Consider the following 25,115-nt stretch of genomic DNA (forward strand, 5'->3'; position numbering starts at 1 on the left):
GGGGGAGAGCAGAGAACAATCACCAACAGCACCAAGTCTGCTCACATATCCAAGGATGGTGGCACCCAGCTATAATCTCATGGCTTTTGGATCTCTAAGGCTCCATTCACATGTTTGCTGTGATTCTGCCCACAATTTCAAAATGTCAAATCACAACATCATGTTCAGGTACCTAAAAACATGGTGCAATTGTACCATGACTGTTGCAAGACAAACTGAGCGCTGTGTCACCCAAAAGAAATTCTGGAACTTTGGGTGGCAAGGTTTGTGCGATTGCAGCCTGATCTGTCACGATCTAAAGATTAAACTGGAGTTGGTCTTTAACTGGTTAACACCATTTCAAGAAAGTATATAGAGCAGAAATGTTACCAGTTCTCTTGGTTTACACTCGTTTACAAGTCATTTTACCTATTCAAAATGAAAATTAGTAGCCTCAGATCAAAATGCTTTATCATAACACAATGTTCTTTTTATAGCAATTTTTATTTAAGAGTCACAAGCTGGTATTACAACAAAGGACTCCAAACTGCACAAGCAGTCTTCGCTGGTAAACTGAAAGCAGAATGTCTCCATGTTATAAAAAAAAGTCTTAGCGTGTTCCAATAGTCACTTGCCAGACTCTGATCAAGTTGTCTGTGTAGCCGGCAAAGAGTGTCTGTGGGAAAGAAAGATCAGTTTGTGAGATAATTGCATTATAGAAAGTACTCAAATTATGCATTTTTGAGCTCTGCAGGGTTGGACCACCTCTTCAAGCTTGTGAAATCCTAGAACATTTCTTAATTTAAATTAAAGTCATCTAACAAATCACAGACTTTCTGGAGGCGTTGAATCTGCCTAGATCAGTGATGGTGAACCTTGGCACCCCAGAAGTTTTGAAACTACATTTCCCATGATGCTCATGCAGTGTAGAGGTTTGAAAGACAACCAGATAAGTCATCTTTTCACCTCTGCTGACATGGCAAACCAGAACATTGTAGGTTGTTACTGTTCTACTTCGTTATATAACCCTATAGACAATTTTTCTTCATTTGAAATTTTAAAATGCATGCCATTTACAGATCAGGCTCACACTGAAGCCAGTAACTATTTTTAGATGCAAGCAACAGCAACTTTCAATGTTTTCTTTAAACCTTTGCAGAGTGTAATAAGTCAATGTACACTGCACTACCAAATGTTTAACTGCCTGGTGTATACCCCAGCCATAAGTTACAACTCAAAAGTGCTGTTTACTGTTCTTTGCTGAAGGCTGACATTCAGAGGCAAAAACAGTCAGCTTCTACCAAGATGGCAGACGCCACACTGCAGAAAAAGTTACTGCACTGTATATCGGTAATGATCACCTACAGGAGATCACAGGCAATTCTTGAGTAGCCCTTTACATGTCTTTATGGGCCATAGCTTTCAGAGTTCAGCTCATGCCAAAAGAATAAATCATGTCACTGGTGTCAACACATTAGTATTTTCAACAGACCACTTACCATAGGCATGGAGCTACTCCCTCTAGCTTGACTAACAAGATGTTGCTTCCTTGCTAAAGTGAGATATCAGTACTGTTTTGCATCAGCATCAGGGTCATTTTATTAAACGGAAGCCTCCCATTTAGGATTCTGCTGCTGCCAATGAGCTGGCTGCAGAAGAATTGGTAATACGACATGACAAAGGCAAGTGTTAAACAGCCAACACTATTAAAACATTTAACATTTTGTCTGCCTAAAGGGTGTCCAAGCCATTATGATCTCCAAACAGTGACACGTTTCTCGTTTACCGATAGAGCTGCGTCACCTCAATTTCTCAAAACTGCTCAACAGGCAATGAGCAGCTTTCATCTGTTTATCAGAAAGTTGACCCAGGCACTACCAATGCTAACCAAGAGTTAGATTAACCTTTAAACTGGCAGAACACAGTATATATCCATGTATATTACATTTTTACATTATATTAGAAAGTTCCAACTACAGTTAATTCAATCAAAACAGTTGAAGTACAAATGTATTTAAGCATTTGGGGAACCCGCATACCAATGCATACAAAGAGGGGAGGGTAGGATGCTAAAACATTCAAGTGCTGGCATCAATAGAAAGGGACTGAGTAAACCTTTGACCAGCCTCAGGCAGGACGGTCTAGCTATAACCCACAGAAATAAAATGGTTTCTCCAACATAATATAAAGCTGTTAGACTAAGCAATTCAGAACACCAGCAGGCACCTTTAGAATGAGCAGTTTAGGGTGCAATGCTTTACCTGTCCATCAGCTGACCATGCCAGAGAAGTACACTGAGGTGGCTCAGCTTTGCTGCTTGTGCTGATCACTTCCTGCTTTAGTTCATCAACAATTATCTTGCCCTCCAGATCCTGTATGGATGAAAAAAAAAAAAACTCAAATACCAATAGAGAATCAGGAACCACAATTTAGTATTGGCTACTATTGCTCAGAAACAGCCTCTGGTTTTCAGCAATGAGCATCAGATGGCATAAGAAATCATCACTGCAAGAAATGAAATGTAAACATGAAACAGGTTTTTGGAAAATGCAACATACCCATATTTTGATGCTGGGTCCTGTTGCTGCACACAGCCAATAGCGATTGGGGCTAAAGCAGAGGGCATTGATGACATCTCCGCTATCAAGGGTGTACAGGTGCTTCCCCTCATTCAGATCCCACAGCATTGCTTGTCCATCCTGTAAACAGAAAATCCACAGATAATTGGCAAGGTAATTCTAAATAGATTAAAATTCAGGAGCCATAGAGTATATTTGCACCGAAGCAGCCCAGGGAGGTTCAAGCTGCATGTAAATCAACCTTAACTTATGACCAGGATTAAGAATTTATAGACCATGGCCTAAAGAATTTAAGATAAATTTGAACAAAAATGCATTGATAGTAGCGTGGAAGTTTCCACATCCACTAGATGCACTGACCATTAAGCTTAACACCCGATATATTTTACAGGATTTATATAGTGGTAACAGTTTGCAAAGCACTTTGCAAAATGGGGGCAGACAATACAAGAGGAAACAAGGGGCTCTGCTCATTAGCACCAATTTCCAGCACAGGACACCCTCCCCAAAAAAACAAAAAAAAAAAAAACAAACACAATATCCAAGCCAATTGGTTCTAATAGACTTGTTTGAAAAAGGATCACAGTAAGCCCATTAAATAAAGCCGGAGATTAAAGCAGTTCAGCCTTTAATTTTTAAAAAGTCAGCAGTACACATGGTAGTTCAGTAGCTGTGTTTGACAAGCATGGCACTGTGCTGCATTTTTGGCAGCAGCATGTCCCATCAAGGTGTGCTTGAACTGCAGCCACAGCATGTGAATATAGTTGTCTATTCAGACAGCTCCACAAGTCAAATGGCAAATAGTGCTTGAACAACATGCCCATCAACCTGAACCCTTAAGCACCCATTCACACCAAAGTGTTTTTGCATTCAGAAAGTGCAACAGTGATCACTGAAGCATATTTGTCTATAGACATGCTTGTCACTAGTCTTGTGAAAAGTACATGAATTTTTCTGGGGCAGAACTGAGTTTTTTGGCACTGGGCATTTGTAGAATCTAAAAGCATTTTTTTCCAGGCACTGCCACTTAAAGTCTATGGAGCCCAAATCATACTATTTTGAACACATGTGAATGTGCAAAAGAAAGCTGCATTAAAACAGAAGGTACAGTTGACAGCTGTATATGATCAGCACATACGACTTTCAGGCGCTATTTACAAAAACACACTGATGACAAGCAAATTCCAAAAGTCACTCACCTTGCCTCCAGAAGCACATAGTGACCCATCAGGTGACACAGTCACGGTGTTCAGGTAGCCAGTGTGACCAATGTGGTTGGTCTTAAGTTTGCAGTTGGCCAAATTCCAGACCTAAAATAAAAATCACATGACCAATGTAGTTAGAAGTGGTAACTGTTACAAAGTTTTAATCTGTAGTTTCAAGCATATTTTGAATTACATTTTCCCTAGTCAGGATAATGAATGACGACAACTACAACTGCCAGCAGGTCACAAATCTCAGAAGTTGTTGGCTTGTCAAGTGTCACATTTCAATCTCAGTGCACTCTTGGTCACTAGACCGGCAAGAAAAGCCCCAACTCCCCACAACAAGGACTAAAGCAATGCAAGTTGCTTTTTAACTTGTTCCAACCCCACTGAGTGCAGCCCACCAAGACACATCCTTTTATTCACCCCTGATCTGTTCACTGTGCTGCCCACTGCCAGTTTTCTCCAGGAACCTCTTCACACTTTACGCACACAGATGTCCCATTTATTCCTACGGAATGGTTAAATCCTGCCGGACTGATGGAGGCAGCCATAAGTACAGCCTGGACAATGAGAATGAACAAGACCATGGTACGCAATGTGAAGAGGAGCCAGGTTTTTTACGATGACTGACCCTGGGAAAGGAAACGCTGCAGACATTTCAGATTAAGGGATAAAGATACTGTTACTGGATGAGCTGCACTCAGGGTGAAAGATTTGAAAGACCATCTGAAAAGGTAGTGATGTCCTTTATCATAAAAAGAAAACATTTTATAAGCATGCTTGTAAAATATCCTCTTATGTTCTGTGCTGGCCAAATAAAAAGCATCTCTCCCAATGATGCTGAACTACAAAAAAAAAAAACTTCAAAATGCAGCACTAAAGATATAGAATCACAAAATGCACAGTAGAAAGACTGACATGTCTGAGCACTCAAGTGGAAATGTGGATAGATCGCCGAACGCAGCTGAGCTTCTGTCATTTAAATTAAAAATCTTCTTAAGGTGGCACGAGTACTTTTTAGATTACATAAAGGATGGAAATTTCACCATAAACGACCTGCCTTACAAATTTTGGGTATAATTATATTGCATACAGAGCATCCAATACACCCAATGTTTAAGATGCTGAGCACGTTCCTAGAGCAGCAGAGTTGCTTTAACCACTTTGCAACCAGCAGCTGCAGATTTACTGTGGTAGAATGGTACAGCAAAACACCATGCAGCATCACTTTGCCCTGTGGCCATGAGGGGCGCACTCCACCGGAAGCGCTCGCCCTCAGAGCCAATGCGGGTGCCAAGTGGTCATGGTCACCGGTGACACACCAAGAACTTGGACCTGTGTGTAAACAGTTTCCAGTCCTGATGGGAGAAGAGACCGATCAACTGTTCATACAAAGTATGAACAGTGATCTGTCATCTACCCTCGACAGTCCCATGCCCCCTTCAGTTAGAACAACCCCTTGATCTCCCCCTAGTGTTAACCCCTTCCCTGCCAGTGACATTTGTACAGCACTGATCGCTGTATAAATACCAATGGTTCCAAAAATGTCAGCCATAATGTCGCAGTGCAGAGAACACAAAAAAGCACAGCAGATCGCCACCATTACTAGTAAAACAGAGGCAAAAAAGAAAAAAAAAATATCGATTTACAGCAAAAAAATGCAGAGGTGATCAAATACCACCAAAAGAAAACTCTGTATATTTGTGGGGGAAAAAATTTTAAATTTTGTTAGGGTGCAATGCACAACCATGCAATTGTCCCTTAAACAGTGCTGAATTGCAAAAAAAAATTCTGGTTGGGAAGGGGGTAAAATCTTCTGGGGATGAATCGGTTAAAGTGAAACACCAAGTGAGCAGTCAAAATGCACCATTTTAGCCATTTGCGGTTCTGGCCAGCCATACCTGCGATATAAACTACCACTCAAAAGTTTTAGAGCACCCCATTATTCCAGTTTCTTGAAAATTTTGTAGTTTGCTGTCTCAATGCACATTGAAATTAAAGCATAGAATAAACTTAAAAAGGGAATGTTTTAACAAAAAGTAATCTAAAGTTTGACTCAAAGTAGCCACTTTTTGCAGATATAACAGTTGAACAAACTTGTGGCATTCTTTCTGCAACAAAAGTCATTGTTCGAAATGTTCTTTACAACACTGTTGCAGACATTCCCACAAATGTGTTGTGCTTAGGTTGCTTTGCTTTCACCTCTAGTTCCTCCCAAACCAGCTTGATGAGGTTAAAAAAATCTGGCCATTTTATTTGAAGCCTACTGCCTTTCCCATCCCCCCCCCCAGTCACCCTGACCGCATGTTTTGGGTCATTATCTTGCTGTAGGATAATTCCCTGGTCCACTGGGCACATCTTAGACATACTGCATATGGTGCTACAATAATGCTGTGGTAGTTTTGGTCCAGGGTGCTACTCTGTGCAAGGCACAGACTCTAGATCCAGCAAAAGAGCCCCAAACCATCATGCCTTCCCCTCCATATTTGACAGTTGGTAACAGAGGAACCTTCCTTTAACCTAATCAATGGTGTATAAAAACCCTGCATGATCAAATAAAGATCTTGATTCATCAGCCGTCCACTGGTGGCAGCTTTCTTACAGTCACTTGACTTTTCAAGCCAGCAGCTATTAAGCTGTTGTCCTGTGAATCGCCTGTCACTCAAGATGTTGACACCGTTTGATTACTTTTCCTGAAAAGGACCCTTTTTGTAGAACTGAAACATAAATTTCAGTGCTTACTTTTGCACAATTTTGGTTATTCACTAGACTTGAACTGTTTAAAGTAAAAAGTTGACCCAAAACAAAAAAGCTCCAAATTTACTGGCATCAATCTAAGATGAACCTATCAAGCCCTGTAAAGAAATTATACATACCTTTTCTGAAGCCTCTCCTGTCCCAGACAGATCACTGTCAGCTCCTCTGGAGGCAGCCAACATCGGAAGCCCCATAGTAACTCTGGGTGACATCACTTCCCAGCCATTGTTGGTTATCTCCTCTGCAGAGCTTCCCCTGCTGGAGACAGGATCAGCTTCAGAAAAGCATTTTATAGCTTCTTTACATTGCTAGATAGGTTAGTCTTAGATTGTTGCCAGTAGAAGTTCCACTTTAAATAAATGGGGTGTTTCTAAAACTTTAGTGTACATTTTTGCTAGCCAGCTCACTCTGGTACTCCTGGTTTACCATCATTGCTTCTATGGTCAGCTTGACTAGAGACAAGTCATGTCCAATGAACAGGATAGAGATAAAGTTGCTCTAAAAAGCTGAAGCAGAAATTTGAATCGCTTCATGAGGGACTGTGGGTTATCTCCTAAAGGCATGTAAAATCACAAGTGTGTACACAGACATGATTCTTAAGTGAATAAATCAGTAATGGGCAATTCAGCTGTGTGGCTGGGCATTCATTTTTTTAACAAAGCAAACACGTTATTACCACTAAAACCAATCAAAAGGGAGGAAAGCTCTGTCTGCATATGCCCACATCCTATACATCATGACAGAAGCAAAAATTGTGTAGAAAAGGACTTAAAGCAGAGGTCCGCCCCCTGCTGCAAAAATTAAAAGCCAGCAGCTGCTGAATTAATTGGACAATTACCTGTCCTGAAGTCCAGTGATGTCGGCACCGCAGCTAATGTTTTAATCAGCTGTCTGGTGCATGCCACCTCCATTGCGAGTAAAGGAATCCAGCAGTGTAGCCTTTTGGCTTCACGCCAGGAACCCTATTGGGCATGTGCAAGCCTCCGCTCCTCTCCTGGCCAGGCAACGGGGGGGAGGAGGAGGGAGTCACAGCTGTGACATCAATACCCATGGCTGAGGCTCCTGGAAGTGGGGAAAGCATATCTGAAAGATGGGTATGCTTGTCCCCTCAAAAGGTGCCAAATGTGGCACTGGAAGGGGGAATACAATGAGTGGAAGTTCCACTTTTGGGTGGAACTTTGCTTAAGAAAATAAAACATTCCTCCAGGCCCTCATGTGGAAAACACATACAAGCTTGTTTATAGGGAACATACGGACATGCTATACATATGCCTTAATTGTATATTTTGGTGTTAGTGGAATTTTGAGTTGCTCAAAAGTCCTCCGCTACACAATTCAGTTCTGTCTACATTAAAGGGGTGCATAAGGCTACTTTCACACCGATCCTTGTCAAAAATGCATTCTACCACATTTAAAGTGTGGTCTTTAAAGGACATGCGACAAAAAACACCAAAAATACATTACAGGTGTGTTTTCATTGCCTTTAATGGAAAGGTGTGTTTTTGGTGCAGTTTTTTTAAACTCCAAAAAAAAAAAAACTCCAAAAATGCGGCAAGCACAATTTTTTTCACCGCAAAAAAAAAGGACTGCCCCAGTGTGAATACATTCATTGATTTTAAGAGGAAAGCATTTTTCTTGAGCTTTAGACTTAACGCAAAAGCACCTGAAAAAGCTCCTCAGTGTGAAAGTAGTCTAAGGTTTTAAAACCTTAGAAAATAATCTTTTAAATATCTAGGATAAAACCTTGAATTGCAGGTTATAGACATACTCCGTACCTTCACCATCTTGTCCCAGCCACAGGAAACTATGATGGGATTGCTGCTGTTGGGTGAGAAACGAACACAGGAGACCCATTCAGTGTGAGATTCCTCCTGTAAAGTTTAGGCAAATAGGAACATTTAATATCCAAACATTTTAAATGATTTAAGACCATTATTTGCTTCCCAGGTCCCATCATAATTGCAGGATTTTCAGCCTGTTTGACATTGTTTCTATAAGAAACACTCAGGAGTGATACTCTAATCACAGGGACCAGAACCACCAAGCCATACTTCCCCCCACATGCCCATTTCTCACCTGAACGGTGTATTTGCACACACCCAGGGTGTTCCACAGCTTTATAGTCTTGTCACGGGATCCTGACACAATCTGACGGTTGTCTGCTGAGAAAGCCACACTCAGTACATCTTTAGTATGCCCCACAAAGCGTCTTGTGGTGGTACCACTGCAAAAAAAATAAAATGTTTACTACTACAATGCTAGACTACTTTATACAATTAGAGAATTCTGTCAGACTGCATAGCTCAGATCTCAATCTCTTGCCATTTCTTACTGAGCAACTTACCAAACACCAGTTAATATGACACTTACGTTGTAAGGTCCCAAAGACGAAGAGTTCCGTCCCAAGAGCCAGACAGAGCAAACTGTCCATCAGAAGAGATGACAACATCGCTGACAAAGTGGGAGTGACCACGGAGGGCACGCTGGGGGACACCATAGTTTGTCTCATCGCGGGTCAACTTCCACATGATGACAGTCTTATCTAAAATGAAAGCAGGCATGAAAGTGTCACTTGCCTGAAGATTTTATAATTAAGGCAACCACAAACTAACATTTGAATAAGCACTACTGGCCTGCTACAATGCAGCCACATTACCTCTCAGGGGACTTTACTTACATTCTTTCCCTGTATAAGAAAACGTCAGACCAAGTAGCAGGTTTTAAAGCCACCTCTTTCTTCGAGCTCAAAGCTCATAACAAAAAGCTCAAAGATGAACGAAAGGTACGAAAAATAAAATGCTTTAAATTTTACCATCCAACAGCTGCTGGAGAGCATCATCAGCTCAAAGCATAGGTAGGAGACAGGTTAACCTGGAGTGCTGCAAGTTCAGTCTGCGTGAAGGTTCATCCCAGAAGGGGCTATTTAAAGCGGAAGTAAACCTTGATGGGTTTACTTCCCCTTTCATTCCCTGCAAAGGCAAAGCATAATGGACTACTATGCATCGCATAGTAGCCCATTATGTGTCCCTTACCTGACACAGGAGCCAGCGATGTCACCGCTGTCCCCTGTAGTCCGGCGCATCCATCTTTTCGGTGGGGTCTCGCAGCTCCGCCGCTGTCATTCGGCGGAGCCGCGATGACGTCACTCCCGCGCATGGGAGCCGACACGAGCGGCAGCTCCATTGTTGGAAATGCCGCGCTCAGTGCGCCTGCGCGCCGCTGTCTACAGCGCAGTGCCTGTCTTCGGGCAAATATCTCCTAAACCGTATAGGTTTAGGAGATATTTCTTGGACCTACAGGTAAGCCTTAATCTAGGCTTACCTGTAGGTCAAAGTGGTTTGTAAGGGTTTACAACCACTTTAAATGACAGACAGGCTGGGGTCATAGGAAATGGGCAAAATGACAGGGTTGCTCCGCCTTTATGAGGAACATTAATACTGAATCCTGGTGAAAGTATAAATTTGGATTTTTTTTCCCCCTTGACGTTGCCCTTAATGTGCATCTAGGCCAATTTTGAAAAGAGCTTTTTATTTCCAATTGAGAGCCCTCATTGGGGAAATTCACCCTCTGCATGTACTGTGACTATTAGCACCAAAACAAAAAGCCAAGGACAAAACCGACACCTGTTCCAGGAACTACTCGGAGTGCAATTACACACAAAACAGATTACATGGGAAAACCTCAGGAGTTCCTGCAGTCAGAATCCAGGACCAATAATTTGCATGTGAGCTCTGTATAAGGGATTACATGTAAGCAGCCACATTAAACATGGGAAATCACAGCCTTCCACAGCCATTTGCCAGGGGATTCACAAATACTGTGTCAGTCTGTTTGCAGATGTGAACACATCTTAAGAGGGGAACCTCCCCCACTTTGGAAGATCTCCTACAACTTCTTGTGTCAAATACAGGACGAAAAGAAGTTGATCCAATAGTGCATAGAGAGGTAAAAACGCAATATGACCGTGGTCTTGGAGAGATGTTCTCCCCGCCTCCTGTGTGTATGCAGATATTCTGTAGGGCTTGCTTTCTGAGAGACTCCTGCAGCACAAAGCGTGTCGTCTTCCACCCAGGGTTTCCTGCATATTCACAAAAACTGACAAAAGGGAAGTGCAAAGGCCTTCACCTGCCTTCCTGTGCATGGAAACCCCCCAATGCACCAAGATCTGACAGGACTCAAAGGCTTGGAAAAACCTCTTGGGTAAATAAGCATGCAAAAAATGGCAGCACTGGGCGGCAGGGGAAGCCACAGACTGGCCAAAACAGGGCTGAAGATCTGCTTTAAAGGATAAGTTCACCATGGGAGCACTTTACATGTTCCACTCACGTTTAGGGTGGAACACGTAGCAGGTTGCCACTGATGCAGCCTATTTAAGACCTGCCGTGCCTAGTGACAGAAAACTCGGAATTTTTTCCCCAACATCCTCAAAGGCTTGTATTTCCAAATGAAGTACCAGGGCACTGTTGGGAATACTGGGTAGTTTGTTGTCTCTTCCGGTCATCGTGCACCTGTGTCCATATGAGGCACAAGCAGACAGCTTACACTGACAGTCTGCAGGAACACTGCACTCACGATCTGCTGTTCACAGAGGCAATGCTTTGCAGGCTACCAGTAAAACACACACCTTTCCCTGCAAAAAGCTTTTTTTTTTTTACAAAGGAGAACTTACGGTTTAATATTTCTATACTCTTAAAAACTAAACGGTTTTCTAGATACGTTTTAATAAAATCAAATATAACATAACTTGCATGTTATTAGGCCACATATGTGAACCTGTAACCCTTAGACAAGCCAAGTTAAAGTGGTTGTAAACCCTTACAACACACTTTGACCTACAGGCAAGCCTAGATTAAGGCTTACCTGTAGGTCCAAGAAATGCGCGGTTTAGGAGATATTTGCCAAAAGACAGGCACTGCTGTCTCAGCGCATGCACCGTAGACAGCGGCGCATGCACCGTAGACAGCGGCGCTGCATCGTCGACGAAGATGCCGCGCGTGTCGGCTCCCGTGCGCATGTGCGGGAGTGACGTCATTGCGGCTTCGCCGAATGACAGCGGCGGAGCAGCGAGACCCCACCGAGAAGATGGATGTGCCGGACTACAGGGGACAGTAGTGACATCGCTGGCTCCTGTGTCATGTAAATGACACATAATGGACTACTATGGTTTGGTTTTTAACAGGTACCCGCTCCCACCACTGAGTAATTTTGCCAGACATTTTTGGTCCCTCCTTCCTGACAAGCACAGGTCCCAGAATACAGGACCATTCATAAAGCACAGCAAGAAACTGGTTGTGGAGCCTGAAAGCATCACTGTCGGTTTCCCTTACTTACAATGCCATTGCCTACACTCGAAGCCGATTGAAGAACTGGCTCGGGGGTTCAGACATCACAGGATCTCTAGACAGGTCCCTGTAGATCCCTGCTAAAAATTTTAGATCTACAACTCATGATACACTAGTGTGATGGTCAGTGGGAAAAATGTTCCTTAGACTTGTGGTCATTGGGAAGAATTAACCCCTTACAGATAGCTAAAAAGATCAGTGGGAACTTATCCGAGAGGCATAAATTGCCCAATGCTGAAGGAGCCCCTAGCAATCTCTGGAGGAACCCTAGGATTCCACAGAAGCCTGGGTGAGAAGCACTGCACTAGATACATGTAGTTGGGGCAACAATGACCACTACCATACAAGTCCCAAAAACAAGAGGTTCACTACTAGGCTGGTAACATCAGAGGAGATGGGAGAGTAGATGCCACATCTGCACATACATCTAGCTTATAAAGACCATAGAGGGGGCAGCCCTTCCACATTGAACCTACACAGACAATAGGGGGGAGACCCTCCACAAATAAGCCTGTACAGACCATAGAAGGGGGGGGGAGAGACTATCCACACTGGGCCTGTACAGACCATAGAAAGGGGGGGGGGGGGGGAGAGACTATCCACACTGGGCCTGTACAGACCATAGAAAGGGGGGGGGGGGGAGAGACTATCCACACCGGGCCTGTACAGACCATAGAAAGGGGGGGAGAGACTATCCACACTGGGCCTGTACAGACCATAGAAGGGGGGGGGGGGGGGGGAGAGTATCCACACTGGGCCTGTACAGACCATAGAAGGGGGGAGAGACTATCCACACTAGGCCTGTACAGACCATAGAAGGGGGGGGGGAGAAGACTATCCACACTGGGCCTGTACAGACCATAGAAGGGGGGGGAAGGCTATCCACACTGGGCCTGTACAGACCATAGAAGGGGGGGGGAAGACTATCCACACTGGGCCTGTACAGACCATAGAAGGGGGGGGGGAAGACTATCCACACTGGGCCTGTACAGACCATAGAAAGGGGGGGGGGAAAGACTATCCACACTGGGCCTGTACAGACCATAGAAGGGGGGGGGGAAGACTATCCACACTGGGCCTGTACAGACCATAGAAGGGGGGGGGGGGGAGACTATCCACACTGGGCCTGTACAGACCATAGAAGGGGGGGGGAGACTATCCACACTGGGCCTGTACAGACCATAGAAGGGGGAGAAGACTATCCACACTGGGCCTGTACCGACCATAGAAGGGGGCGAAGACTATCCACACTGGGCCTGTGCAGACCATAGAAGGGGGGGGGGGGGGAAGACTATCCACACTGGGCCTGTACAGAACATAGGGGGAGGGGAGAGACTATCCGAACTGGGCCTGAACAGATCAGAGGGGCGGCCCCTCCGTACTAGGCCTGTACAGCCCATATATGTGGCCGCCCCTCCACAAACCATAGAAGGCAGACACCGCACACTAGGTCTGTGCCAACCGTAGAGAGCACAGAGCTGGCCGCTCTCCCACAATGGGCCCGCTTTTAGGCCGCACAGTCAAACATACACTACGAGCGGAGTATACACCCTCCAGCCGGGTGTTTCAACCCCCCCCCCCCCCCACACACATCCATAGAGCGCTCGGTACACATGTATCTCACCCCGGGAGGAGCTGAGGATCATATCCGGGAACTGCGGGGTGGTGGCGATCTGAGTAACCCAACCATTGTGACCCTTAAGGGTCCCCCGAAGGGTCATCTGCTCGGTCATGTCTGTAGAGAGTCTGTGGACGCTCCACCAGAGAAGGATGGAGGGGGATTCTCTTAGTCGGGTCTAAAGACACCGGGAAAAGGCGGAAACGCGGGCAGGCGTCGCTTATATAGGAAACGTGCATTAATGACGTCATCGCGTCACGGCAGGAAACACGTCGCTCTGCCATTCCCAACATGGCGGACCGTGCGCTGTAGGAGACAATGTGTAACGTAACATATACTCTGCCGGTGACAGTACGGAATTAAACATAAGAGCGATGTTACCGTGTAATGACACAGCTGTGTATTGTATGTATGGGAGAAGTCACACTAACAACGTTAAATGTTAAAAATAGGAGAGAAGTTTTTACTGGTTGGCAGGCATGCATTTTTGTAGCAACTTTATTTAAAGTGGAAAAATCAAGACAAGACTGCTGGTGTAGTGTCATATTTTGCTCCCCATCATAGAATGCTCCGGAAGTGACGTTGCGGCCAGAAATTTAGCACTGCGCATGCACGATGCGTTCCAAACAATTGCGCCATGTGTTCCAAATGATTTGCGACAATGCAGACCAGTGAAACCGTCAGATAATGTCAGAGAAGTGAGGGGAGGTAATCCCTGAGCCACAGTTACCTGCTCTCTCTCCGCCGCTCTCTGCTCTGTCTAAAGTTAATGCCACGATTACCTCCTCTCACTCCCGTGACATTATCTGACGGTTTCACTGAACTACATTGTTGGAAATCCTCTGGAACGCATAGTTCAAGCATTTGGAACGCATCGCGCATGCGCAGTGCAAAATTTCTGGCCACAACGTCACTTCCGGAGCATTCCATGATGGGGAGCAAAATATGACACTACACCTGTGTCCTATCATATATGGTCCCCCACCTGATAGTGTCCACTGTGTACTGCGCATGTATGGTACACAGCAACACAGATTCCGAAAACAGCCGAGGATGAACGATGCCTGCGCCGTGAGTCCAGGTTCTATCCCCACCATCCAAGTGGACATAGAGTAGGAATATAAAAGAGCCTCTAATTTTCACAACCCTATGTCTGCTTGGATGGTGGGGCTACCACCTCCACTCACGGCTCAGGCGCCATTCAGCTTCAGAGATTTTCCGAAGCTTCTGCGCAGTACGGGGTGGACACTATATGATGGCAGGACACTATCTGCCAGAACATCGGTGTGCCAGCACATCAATAGGGATGGCCGAACTGTTCGGTTCGTGGCGAATTTCGGCTGTTCGCGATTCGCCCGATCAGCGGACTATTGCCGCTGTTCGCCCGGTGGACCCACGTGTTTACTGTGTAAAAGAACTTTGACCTATGATGACACATCCATCGTGGGGTACAGGACAGCCAATTGAGACATTACAGCACATGGACAATTGGACATTCCCCCAACTTATAAATAGACCCGATCCGACGGCCATTTTACATTCTTTCTACTGTCACTATAGGGAGAGGTTGCTGTGTGGAGCAGGGAGAGACTGCAGTGACCCAAATCGCTAGCTATTAGGACCACAAAAGTCATTTTAAGGACTGGTATGGTGTAGGTGTACTTCAGGATATAGGTTTGAGGCACTGCTATTCAAGTCATTGTTGCAGCAGATTGTCTTTTGTCAGTGCAGATAGGGACAGACAGGACGCTGTGTGTAGCAGTGAGGGACAGTCAGTTTAATCATTAGCTGTTACTATTAGGTCCACAAAGGTCCTTTTCAGGACTGGTATGGTAATAGGGTTGTACACGTATAATATTCTTTCTTCCAAATATAGAAAGAATATTATACTTGACTTGATTATACTAGGTCCACAATATATAGGGTTGAGGTGCACTACTACTGACTGCTGCCCTATATCTGCAGCAGTCCTTTATCAGTATGGGGACTGAGGTACAGTCTGCTAATCACAACCTACTAGTCCCACAAAGGTCCTTCTAAGGACTGGTATGGTATAGCGTAGTACAGTATATAGGGTTGAGTGAGGTACAGTCTGCTAATCCTTAAGGACTGGTATAGGTCCACAATATATAGGGTTGAGGTGCACTACTGCTGACTTCTGCCCTATTCTGCAGCAGTCCTTTATCAGTATAGGGACTGAGGTACAGTCTGCTAATCACAACCTACTAGTTCCACAAAGGTCCTTATAAGGACTGGAATAGGTGTACTATTTGGTGTGCAGTATATAGTTGTGTAATACACGTATAAAATACTTGCACATATAGAAAGCATAGTATAGTGCGTTTCCACTGTGCAGCATTGTGACTGCTGAGTGGTTCTGCAGCGATACTACAAAGAGTGACAAACGCAATCCAAAAAAAAAGTATTGTAACTGGTGTGATAGACCAGTGGCCCCCAAAAACAACAGATTGAAGCGGGGTGTTATATACCTTCTTCCACATACATACTGCACTTCTCTAGAGAGTTTTGTCACAGGTTCATTTAAAAAATGACAGGCAGAGGAAGAGGCAGGTCCTTTCGCAGGGGTGGTAGGGGTAGGGCAGGAGCAACAGGCTTGAGCCAAAGTGGCAAATTGCAGAAGGTGCGTGCGATTACGTCAAAGGAAGCACCAGATTTGGTTGAGTGGCTCACTCAGCCTTACTCTTCTGCACCCTCCTCATCCTCTCGATCTGCACCCTCTTCTTCACTCTCTGCTATGTGCACCCCCAAAGACACTACCACCAACACCACCACCACATACCTTCCGCTTGAGTCACAGGAATTATTTTCCGATCCATATCAAGACATTTCTGATGCGCAACCACTCTTGGCATTGGATCAGGAAGAGGAGGTAGCAAGAACCGCCACTCAGCAGTCTGACGACAGTACCCAGATCAGCCCAAGGAGGAGGTTGGTCCTTGGTGTTGCTGCCTACTCCGAGATCTCTAATTATAGCGGTGGGGAAGGTGACGTCGATAATGATGTGTCTAGTGATGTCACGTGGGTGCCCTCAAGAGAGGAAGAGGAGGGGAGTTCAGAGGGAGATATGGACCAGCAGATAGGGAGGAGAAGCAGGAATAACTTACATTGCACCGGAGGGACAAAGCAGACTGCTAATGTATCAGGAGCGAGGCATCGACCATGTACGGTCACATCTGGCGCTCCCAGGACGCCGGCACATGGCTCCGCAGTGTGGGCTTTTTTTAACGTGTCCGCTGCTGACAATAGTGTTGCCATCTGCAATCTTTGCAGTCAACGCATTTGTCGCGGTAATCCCTACACTCACCTAGGGACGACCGCCTTAAGAAGGCACATGAGCAGCCATCACCGTGCCCAGTGGGAGCAACGGAACACACAAAGCCACATTCCAGGCTCTCACTGTCCAGCCTCGTCTTCTACTTCTTCTCCTCTCTCCTCACAATTGTCCTCCACTCTACCTTCCATCATGCTAGCTCACATTTTTCTGCAAAAAGGCAGGCTTCCGTGGGCCTAATGTTCGAGCGTAAAAAAATGATGACGCCGGATAACCCTCTTGCCCAATGGTTGATGGCTGGCTTGTCAGAACTGATAGCTGCCAACTACTGCCATATAAACTGGTGGACTCGGAGGCCTTTCAAAAATTTGTGGCCATTGGAACACCACAATGGAAGGTCCCAGGAAGGAATTATTTCTCAGAGAAGGGCATCTCAGAGCTACAGTGGTGTGAAAAAGTGTTTGCCCCCTTCCTCATTTCCTGTTCCTTTGCATGTTTGTCACACTTAAGTGTTTCGGAACATCAAACCAATTTAAACAATAGTCAAGGACAACACAAGTAAACACAAAATGCAATTTGTAAATGAAGGTGTTTATTATTAAAGGTGAAAAAAAATCCAAACCATCATGGCCCTGTGTGAAAAAGTGATTGCCCCCTAAACCTAATAACTGGTTGGGCCACCCTTAGCAGCAACAACTGCAACCAAGCGTTTGCGATAACGTGCAATGAGGCTTTTACAGCATCCTGGAGGAATTTTGGCCCACTCATCTTTGCAGAATTGTCCTAATTCAGTTACATTAGAGGGTTTTCGAGCATGAACGGCCTCTTTAAGGTCATACCACAACATCTCAATAGGATTCAGGTCAGGACTTTGGCTAGGCCACTCCAAAGTCTTCATTTTGTTTTTCTTCAGCCATTCGGTGGTGGACTTGCTGGTGTGTTTAGGATCATTGTCCTGCTGCAGAACCCAAGTTTGTTTCAGCTTGAGTACACGAACAGATGGTCGGACATTCTCCTTCAGGATCTCTTGGTAGACAGCAGAATTCATAGTTCCTTTTATCACGGCAAGTCTTCCAGGTCCTGAAGCAGCAAAACAGCCCCAGACCATCACACTACCACCACCATATTTTACTGTTGGTATAATGTTCTTTTTATGAAATGCAGTGTTCCTTCTACGCCAGATATACTTGGACACACACCTTCCAAAGAGTTCCACTTTTGTCTCATCGGTCCACAGAATGTTGTCCCAAAAGTCTTGGGGATCATCAAGATGTGTTGTGGAGAAATTGAGACGAGCTTTGATGTTCTTTTTGCTCAGCAGTGGTTTTCTCCTTGGAACTCTGCCATGCAGGCCATTTTTGCCCAGTCTTTTCCTGATGGTGGAGGCATGAACGCTGACCTTAACTGAGGCAAGTGAGGCCTGCAGTTCCTTGGACGTTGTTGTGGGGTCTTTTGTGACCTCTTGGATGAGTCGTCGCTGCGCTCTTGGGGTAATTTTGGGCGGCCGGCCACTCCTGGGAAGGTTCACCACTGTTCCATGTCTTCGCCATTTGTGGATAATGGCTCTCACTGTGGTTCGCTGGATTCCCAAAGCTTTGGAAATGGCTTTATAACCCTTTCCAGACTGATAGATCTCAATTACTTTCTTTCTCAATTGTTCCTGAATTTCTTTGGGTCTCGGCATGATGTGTAGCTTTTAAGGATCTTCTGGTGGACCTTACTGTGTCAAGCAGCTCCTATTTAAGTGATGCCTTGATTGTGAACAGGTGTGGCAATAATCAGGCCTGGGTGTGGCTAGAGAAATTAAACTCAGGTGTGGACAACCACAGTTATAGTATGTTTTAACAAGGGTGGCAATCACTTTTTCACACAGGGCCATGATGGTTTGGATTTTTTTTCACCTTTAATAATAAACACCTTCATTTACAAATTGCATTTTGTGTTTACTTGTGTTGTCCTTGACTATTGTTTAAATTGGTTTGATGTTCCGAAACACTTAAGTGTGACAAACATGCAAAGGAACAGGAAATGAGGAAGGGGGCAAACACTTTTTCACACCACTGTATATGGCCATGTTCAGCGGCAAGTGAATGTATCTCTGGCACACAGTGTCGCTGCCAAGATACATCTGACCACAGACACGTGGTCTAGCAAACACGGCCAGGGAAGGTATATCACTTTTACTGCCCACTGGGTGAACCTTCTGACGGCCGTCAAGCATGTAATCTGTGGCACCCGTGTAGATTTGGTTTTACCGCCACGGATTGCATGCAGGCCTGGCTCTTCTTCTCCTCCTCCTCCTACTCCATCCTCCTCCCTCTCCTCCTCGGCTGACTCATCCTTTTCCGCTGCTAGCGTCTCTTCTGCTGCGCCGCCCAAGCTCCCCAGAACCTATTCGACATGCCAGGTGAGACGTTACCATGCCGTGCTGCGTCTGTTGTGCCTGGAAGCCAAGAGCCACACTGGCCCGGCACTCCTTTCAGCTTTGCGTTCAGAGGCAGATCAGTGGCTAACACCGCTCAATTTGACAGTTGGTAAAGTGGTGTGTGACAATGGTGCCAATCTGCTTAGCGCATTGAAACAGGGCAAAATTACGCACACGTGCCATGCATGGCACACGTCTTAAACTTGGTCGTGCATCGATTCGTTGTCAAATACCCTGGGGTCCAGGACATCTTGCAGCAGGCAAGGAAAATCTCGGCCCATTTCAGAAGATCTTACACGGCCATGGCTCGCCTTGCTGACATTCAGCGGCGTCACAGTCTGCCGGTCAGACGTCTTATTTGCGATTGCCCGACGCGATGGAACTCAACCTTCTATATGCTTGAGAGGCTGCTCCAGCAGAAACGTGCAGTTAACGTCTACCTGTATGAACTCTGCGGCAGAACAGGTTCTGGGGAGCTGGGTTTTTTTTCACCGCGCCAGTGGCTGCTCATGCGCGACGCATGCAGACTTCTGCGGCCATTTGAGGAGATCATCAAACTGGTCAGTCGCAGCCATGGCGCCATCAGTGACATGGTACCTTATGCCTTCTTTATGGAGCATGCATTGCATTGTGTCATTGATCAAGCTGTAGAGGAGCGGGAAGATGAGGAAGTCGCAATGCTGAATGAATTCCCAGGGGGGGGCTACTCTATCTGAGACAAGTGAACAAGAGGAGTCAGAGGAGGATGGTGCGGGGGCGGATGAGGAGGAGCAAGAAGAGCATGCTTTAAACCTTTCTGAGATCCCTGTTGTTGTGCGTGGATGGGGAGAGGAGAATGAAGAGGACGACATTATCCTGGATGATGAACAGGAGCCAGGCCACCACACCGCTTCCAGTTTAGTGCAAATGGGGGCCTTCATGCTCCAGTGTTTTAACAGGGACCCCTGTATAAAAAGCATAAGGGTCAAGGACCAGTACTGGGTGGCAACGTACTTAGACCCCGGTACAAACACAAAATGGCGGAAATGTTACCGCCGTCACAGAGGGCTGTCAGAATGGAGCACTTCCAGGCCTTGCTTCGAGAAATGCTGCATTCTGCTTTTACGTGTGCTGGCAGAGGAGCAATTCCCACTCCCAGAGAAGGAGTTGCGGGTACCAATCCAACAGTGCCTGCAAGAAGAGGCCAGTTTGAAGATGTGTTGGTGACTTCTGATATGAGGTCATTCTTTCAGCCGGCCCATCGACAGGTGTCATCCGGATCCAGCATTAGGGAACGCCTAGACCGACAGGTGTCCGACTACATCGGGTTAACGGCCAATGTGGACGCTCTGAGGAGTGATGAACCCCTGGACTACTGGGTGGGCAGGCTTGACCTCTGGCCAGAGCTTGCCCAATTTACAATCGAACTGTTGGCTTGCCCCTCATCCAGTGTCCTGTCCGAAAGGATGTTCAGCGCAGCAGGGGGGTTTGTGACCGATAAGCGTACTCGCCTAGCTCACGACAGTGTTAACTACCTCACATTTCTAAAAATGAATGAGGCATGGATCTCGGAGGAATTCAACACATGTGACCAGTAGACCATGTATATGTCTATAAACAATTTTTTTAATCGAGCACACAGACCTTCTTTCTTCATTTGGCTCACTTCCTTGTCCAAAAAAAGCACACCGTACTATATGCCCGTACCCTCCTGTTTGAAGAGGTTGAGCAGTGTCATATTTCTACTGGGGCTGCATATTATGAGGGGCTCCCACCATCCCTGTGCTGTGCTGACTTCCTCCTGGGGCTGCTTATTATGAGGGGCTCCCACCATCCCTGTGCTGTGCTGACTTCCTCCTGGGGCTGTACCTCCACTGTGCATATTATGAGGGGCTCCCACCATCCCTGTGCTATGCTTATTATGAGGGGCTCCCACCATCCCTGTGCTGTGCTGACTTCCTCCTGGGGCTGCTTATTATGAGGGGCTCCCACCATCCCTGTGCTATGCTGACATCCTCCTGGGGCTGCTTATTATGAGGGGCTCCCACCATCCCTGTGCTGTGCTGACTTCCTCCTGGGGCTGTACCTCTGCTGTGCATATTATGAGGGGCTCCCACCATCCCTGTGCTATGCTCATTATGAGGGGCTCCCACCATCCCTGTGCTATGCTCATTATGAGGGGATCCCACCATCCCTGTGCTATGCTCATTATGAGGGGCTCCCACCATCCCTGTGCTATGCTCATTATGAGGGGCTCCCACCATCCCTGTGCTATGCTCATTATGAGGGGCTCCCACCATCCCTGTGCTATGCTCATTATGAGGGGCTCCCACCATCCCTGTGCTATGCTGACTTACTCCTGGGGCTGCTTACGGTGCAGGTGTCAGTGCTGTATATCACGGTGCTGGTGTCAGTGCTGTATATCACGGTGCTGGTGCGAGTGCTTTATGTCACGCTGCTGATGTCAGTGCTCTCTATCATGGTGCTGCTGTCAGTGCTGTATGTCACGGTGCTGGTGTTAGTGCTTTATGTCACGCTGCTGATGTCAGTGCTCTCTATCACGGTGCTGGTGTCAGATGACTCTATCACGGTGCAGGTGTCATTGCTGTATGTCACGCTGCTGGTGATCATCTCCTGCACCCTCTTCTTTGCCTACCCTGACCTTCCCTCTCCTCCATTACCTTCATGCGCTCCACAGTCCTGAATTGTCACAACAATTTCCCATATAAAAAAAGAATGCTTGTAGTTGTCGATCCCAGATTCACCTCATACATGTGTTATGTCATTGGCCATGTGGTGGGACTATGTTTGCACAGCTATTAATTATTTTGTGGCTGCAAATTTGAACTGTAGGTTTGCAAAGTTCGCCTCCCATTGAAGTCAATGGGGCCCGCCGCGAACGTTATGGTTCGCAAACTATCGGCCGCGTTCGCGGTCCGCGTTCGTGAAACGTCCCGTCGGAAGTTCGTCCATCACTAGCCCTAAGTTACAAAGTTTAATTTCACATCAATCATCACTCAAAGCGAAACTTAATATAAACCACCACTTTTCTTTTGCCCTCCCCTAACCTGTTATATATATAAAGAGAGTGTGCCATAGACCAGCCTCTCTGGCACATCCACTGACGACGATCGACTAACCCATTCGACAGGAAGAAACGAAATGTCTAATTTCTACTTCTGGATCGTTGTGCTTCTGAACCTCAAGAACTGTAAGGCTCGAATCACACAGGGGCGACTTGTCCAGGCGACTTCGCCGCCTGACAAGTCGCGCTCCGTTCTGTACTATGGAACCGTTCTAATAGGAGTGACTCAAGTCGCTCCGACTTAGAAAAAAGGTTCCTGTACTACTTTGGGGCGACTTCAGGCGACTTGCATTGACTTCTATACAGAAGTCGTTTTGCAAGTCGCCGCTGATCGTGTGCAGGTCGCGGCGCTGCAAGTCGTGCCGCCCCTGTGTGAACCGAGCCTAAGGATGTCTTCAGTTGTTCCTATAACAAAGTCATTAAGGTGTATGTATAGCCAAAATCAGAATTTGTTTTGGATTGAGTAGGGTAGGGTTAAAACCACTGCCAGTTTTTTTTTTACTATCTGTGTGGCGGGGGGGATGGGATTACCTTCCTTTTCTGTGCCAGAGATGCAACAGGAAAGTTAGTGGAAATCACCCAAAGCAGGGGCGTTGCTGGGTCTACAAAAGATCTGGGGCTAGAGCCCATAGCAGCGTAGTGAAGAAAGTCATACGAAAGTCATCCCCAGAGAGCTGCTCCCTTAAATCAGGGTCCCCAGAGAGCCTCCCCCTTAAAATCAGGGTCCCCAGAGAGCCCCCCTTACATTAAGGTCCCCAGAGAGCCCCTTAAAATCAGGGTCCCCAGAGAGCTTCCCACTTAAAATATGGGTCCCCAGAGAGCCCCCCTTATATTAGGGTCCTTAGAGAGCTGCCCCCTTAAATCAGGGCCCCCAGAGAACCCCCCCTTAAAATCAGGGTCCCCAGAGAGCCCCCCTTGAAATCAGGGTCCCCAGAGAGCTTCCCACTTCCACCAGGGTCCCCAGAGAGCCCCCCCACTTACATCAGGGTTTCCAGAGAGCTGCCCCCTTAAACCAGGGTCCCCAGAGAGCCTCCCCTTACATCAAGGTCCCCAGAGAGCCCCCTTACATTAGGGTCCCCAAAGAGCTTACATTAGGGTCCCCAGAGAGCCTCCCCCTTAAAATCAGGGTCCCCAGAGAGCTTCCCACTTAAAATCAGGGTCCCCAGAGAGCTTCCCACTTCCACCAGGGTCCCCAGAGAGTCCCCTTACATTAGGGTCCCAGGGAGCTGCCCCCTTAAATCAGGGTCCCCAGAGAGCCTCCCCCTTAAAATCAGGGTTCCCAGAGAGCCTCCCCCTTAAAATCAGGGTCCACAGAGAGCCTCCCCCTTAAAATCAGGGTCCCATAGAGCTTCCCACTTCCACCAGGGTCCCCAGAGAGCCCCCCACCCCCACTTACATCAGGGTTCCCAGAGAGCCCCCTTACACCAGGGTCCTCAGAGAGCTGCCCCCTTAAATCAGGGTCCCCAGAGAGCCTCCCCCTTACATCAGGGTCCCCAGAGAGCCCCCCGCCACTTACATCAGGGTTCCCAGAGAGCCCCCTTACATTAGGGTCCCAGAGAGCTGCCCCCTTAAATCAGGGTCCCTAGAGAGCCTCCCTCTTAAAATCAGGGTCCCCAGAGAGCTTCCCACTTCCATCAGGGTCCCAGAGAGCACCCCCCACTTACATCAGGGTTCCCAGAGAGCCCCCCTTACATTAGGGTCCCCAGAGAGCTGCCCCCTTAAATCAGGGTCCCCAGATAGCCTCCCCCTTAAAATCAGGGTCCCCAGAGAGATTCCCACTTTCATCAGGGTCCCCAGAGAGCCTCCCACTTACATCAGGGTTCCCAGAGAGCCTCTCTTTACATCAGGGTCCCCAGAGAGCGCCCCTTACATTAGGGTCCCCAGAGAGCTTACATTAGGGTCCCCAGAGAGCCTCCCCCTTAAAGTCAGGGTCCCCAGACAGCCTCCCCCTTGAAATCAGGGTCCCCAGAAAGCTTCCCACTTCCACCAGGGTCCACAGAGAGCCCTCCCCCCCACTTACATCAGGGTTCCAGAGAGCCCCCCTTACACCAGGGTCCCCAGAGAGCTGCCCCCTTAAATCAGGGTCCCCAGAGAGCCTCCCCTTACATCAAGGTCCCCAGAGAGCCCCCTTACATTAGGGTCCCCAGAGAGCTTACATTAGGGTCCCCAGAGAGCCTCCCCTTAAAATCAGGGTCTCCAGAGAGCTTCCCAATTAAAATCAGGGCCCCCAGAGAGCCAACCACTTCCATCAGGGTCCCCAGAGAGCCCCCCTTATATTAGGGTCCCCCTTATATTAGGGTCCTTAGAGAGCTGCCCCCTTAAATCAGGGTCCCCAGAGAACCTCCCCCTTAAAATCAGGGTCCCCAGAGAGCTTCCCACTTCCACCAGGGTCCCCAGAGAGCCCCCCCACTTACATCAGGGTTTCCAGAGAGCTGCCCCTTAAACCAGGGTCCCCAGAGAGCCTCCCCTTACATCAAGGTCCCCAGAGAGCCCCCTTACATTAGGGTCCCCAGAGAGCCTCCCCCTTAAAATCAGGGTCCCCAGAGAGCTTCCCACTTAAAATCAGGGTCCCCAAAGAGCTTCCCACTTAAAATCAGGGTCCCCAGAGAGCTTCCCACTCCCACCAGGGTCCCCAGAGAGCCCCCTTACATTAGGGTCCCCAGGGAGCTGCCCCTTAAATCAGGGTCCCCAGAGAGCCTCCCCCTTAAAATCAGGGTCCCCAGAGAGCCTCCCCCTTAAAATCAGGGTCCCCAGAGAGCCTCCCCCTTAAAATCAGGGTCCCCAGAGAGCTTCCCACTTCCACCAGGGTCCCCAGAGAGCCCCCCACCCCCACTTACATCAGGGTTCCCAG

General features: G+C 47.1%; 2 protein-coding genes across 3 annotated transcripts in view; one reads left to right on the plus strand and one right to left on the minus strand.

The window, feature by feature from the left end:
• Positions 1–464: 464 nt before the first annotated feature.
• RACK1 (receptor for activated C kinase 1) lies at positions 465–13,687 on the minus strand. The gene is made up of 8 exons (XM_077464480.1): positions 13,490–13,687; positions 8,894–9,065; positions 8,600–8,747; positions 8,299–8,394; positions 3,758–3,868; positions 2,538–2,678; positions 2,241–2,351; positions 465–655 (listed from the first exon to the last, which is right to left on the minus strand). Exons 1-8 carry the CDS (start codon positions 13,596–13,598, stop codon positions 590–592), a joined length of 954 nt encoding a protein of 317 aa, XP_077320606.1. The 5' UTR covers positions 13,599–13,687; the 3' UTR covers positions 465–589.
• An 8,501-nt stretch (positions 13,688–22,188) lies between these two features.
• The window catches only part of LOC143942100 (uncharacterized), a 30,311-nt gene continuing 27,384 nt past the window's right edge, over positions 22,189–25,115 (plus strand). The window contains exon 1 of one of the 2 annotated variants that reach the window (XM_077463396.1): positions 22,189–22,390. In XM_077463396.1, coding sequence (XP_077319522.1) covers positions 22,342–22,390 — 49 coding nt within the window. In that variant the 5' untranslated portion in view covers positions 22,189–22,341. The remainder of the gene's footprint in view (positions 22,391–25,115) is intronic. The other variant, XM_077463397.1, reaches the window with a different exon arrangement.

This window comes from Lithobates pipiens, unplaced genomic scaffold (assembly GCF_037356315.1).
Source record: "Lithobates pipiens isolate NorthernLeopardFrog02 unplaced genomic scaffold, aLitPip1_a1.2 Scaffold_30, whole genome shotgun sequence".
Classification (NCBI taxonomy): Eukaryota; Metazoa; Chordata; class Amphibia; order Anura; family Ranidae; genus Lithobates; species Lithobates pipiens.

Coding starts and splice junctions, on each gene's coding strand:
- RACK1 (XM_077464480.1), bottom strand. CDS start 13,598: ATGACCGAGCAGATGACCCTTCGGGGGACCCTTAAGGGTCACAATGGT. Junction 8,748..8,893: donor CGTCTTTGGGACCTTACAAC/GTAAGTGTCATA, acceptor TTTTTTTTGCAG/TGGTACCACCACAAGACGCT. Junction 2,352..2,537: donor GACCCAGCATCAAAATATGG/GTATGTTGCATT, acceptor TCATCCATACAG/GATCTGGAGGGCAAGATAAT.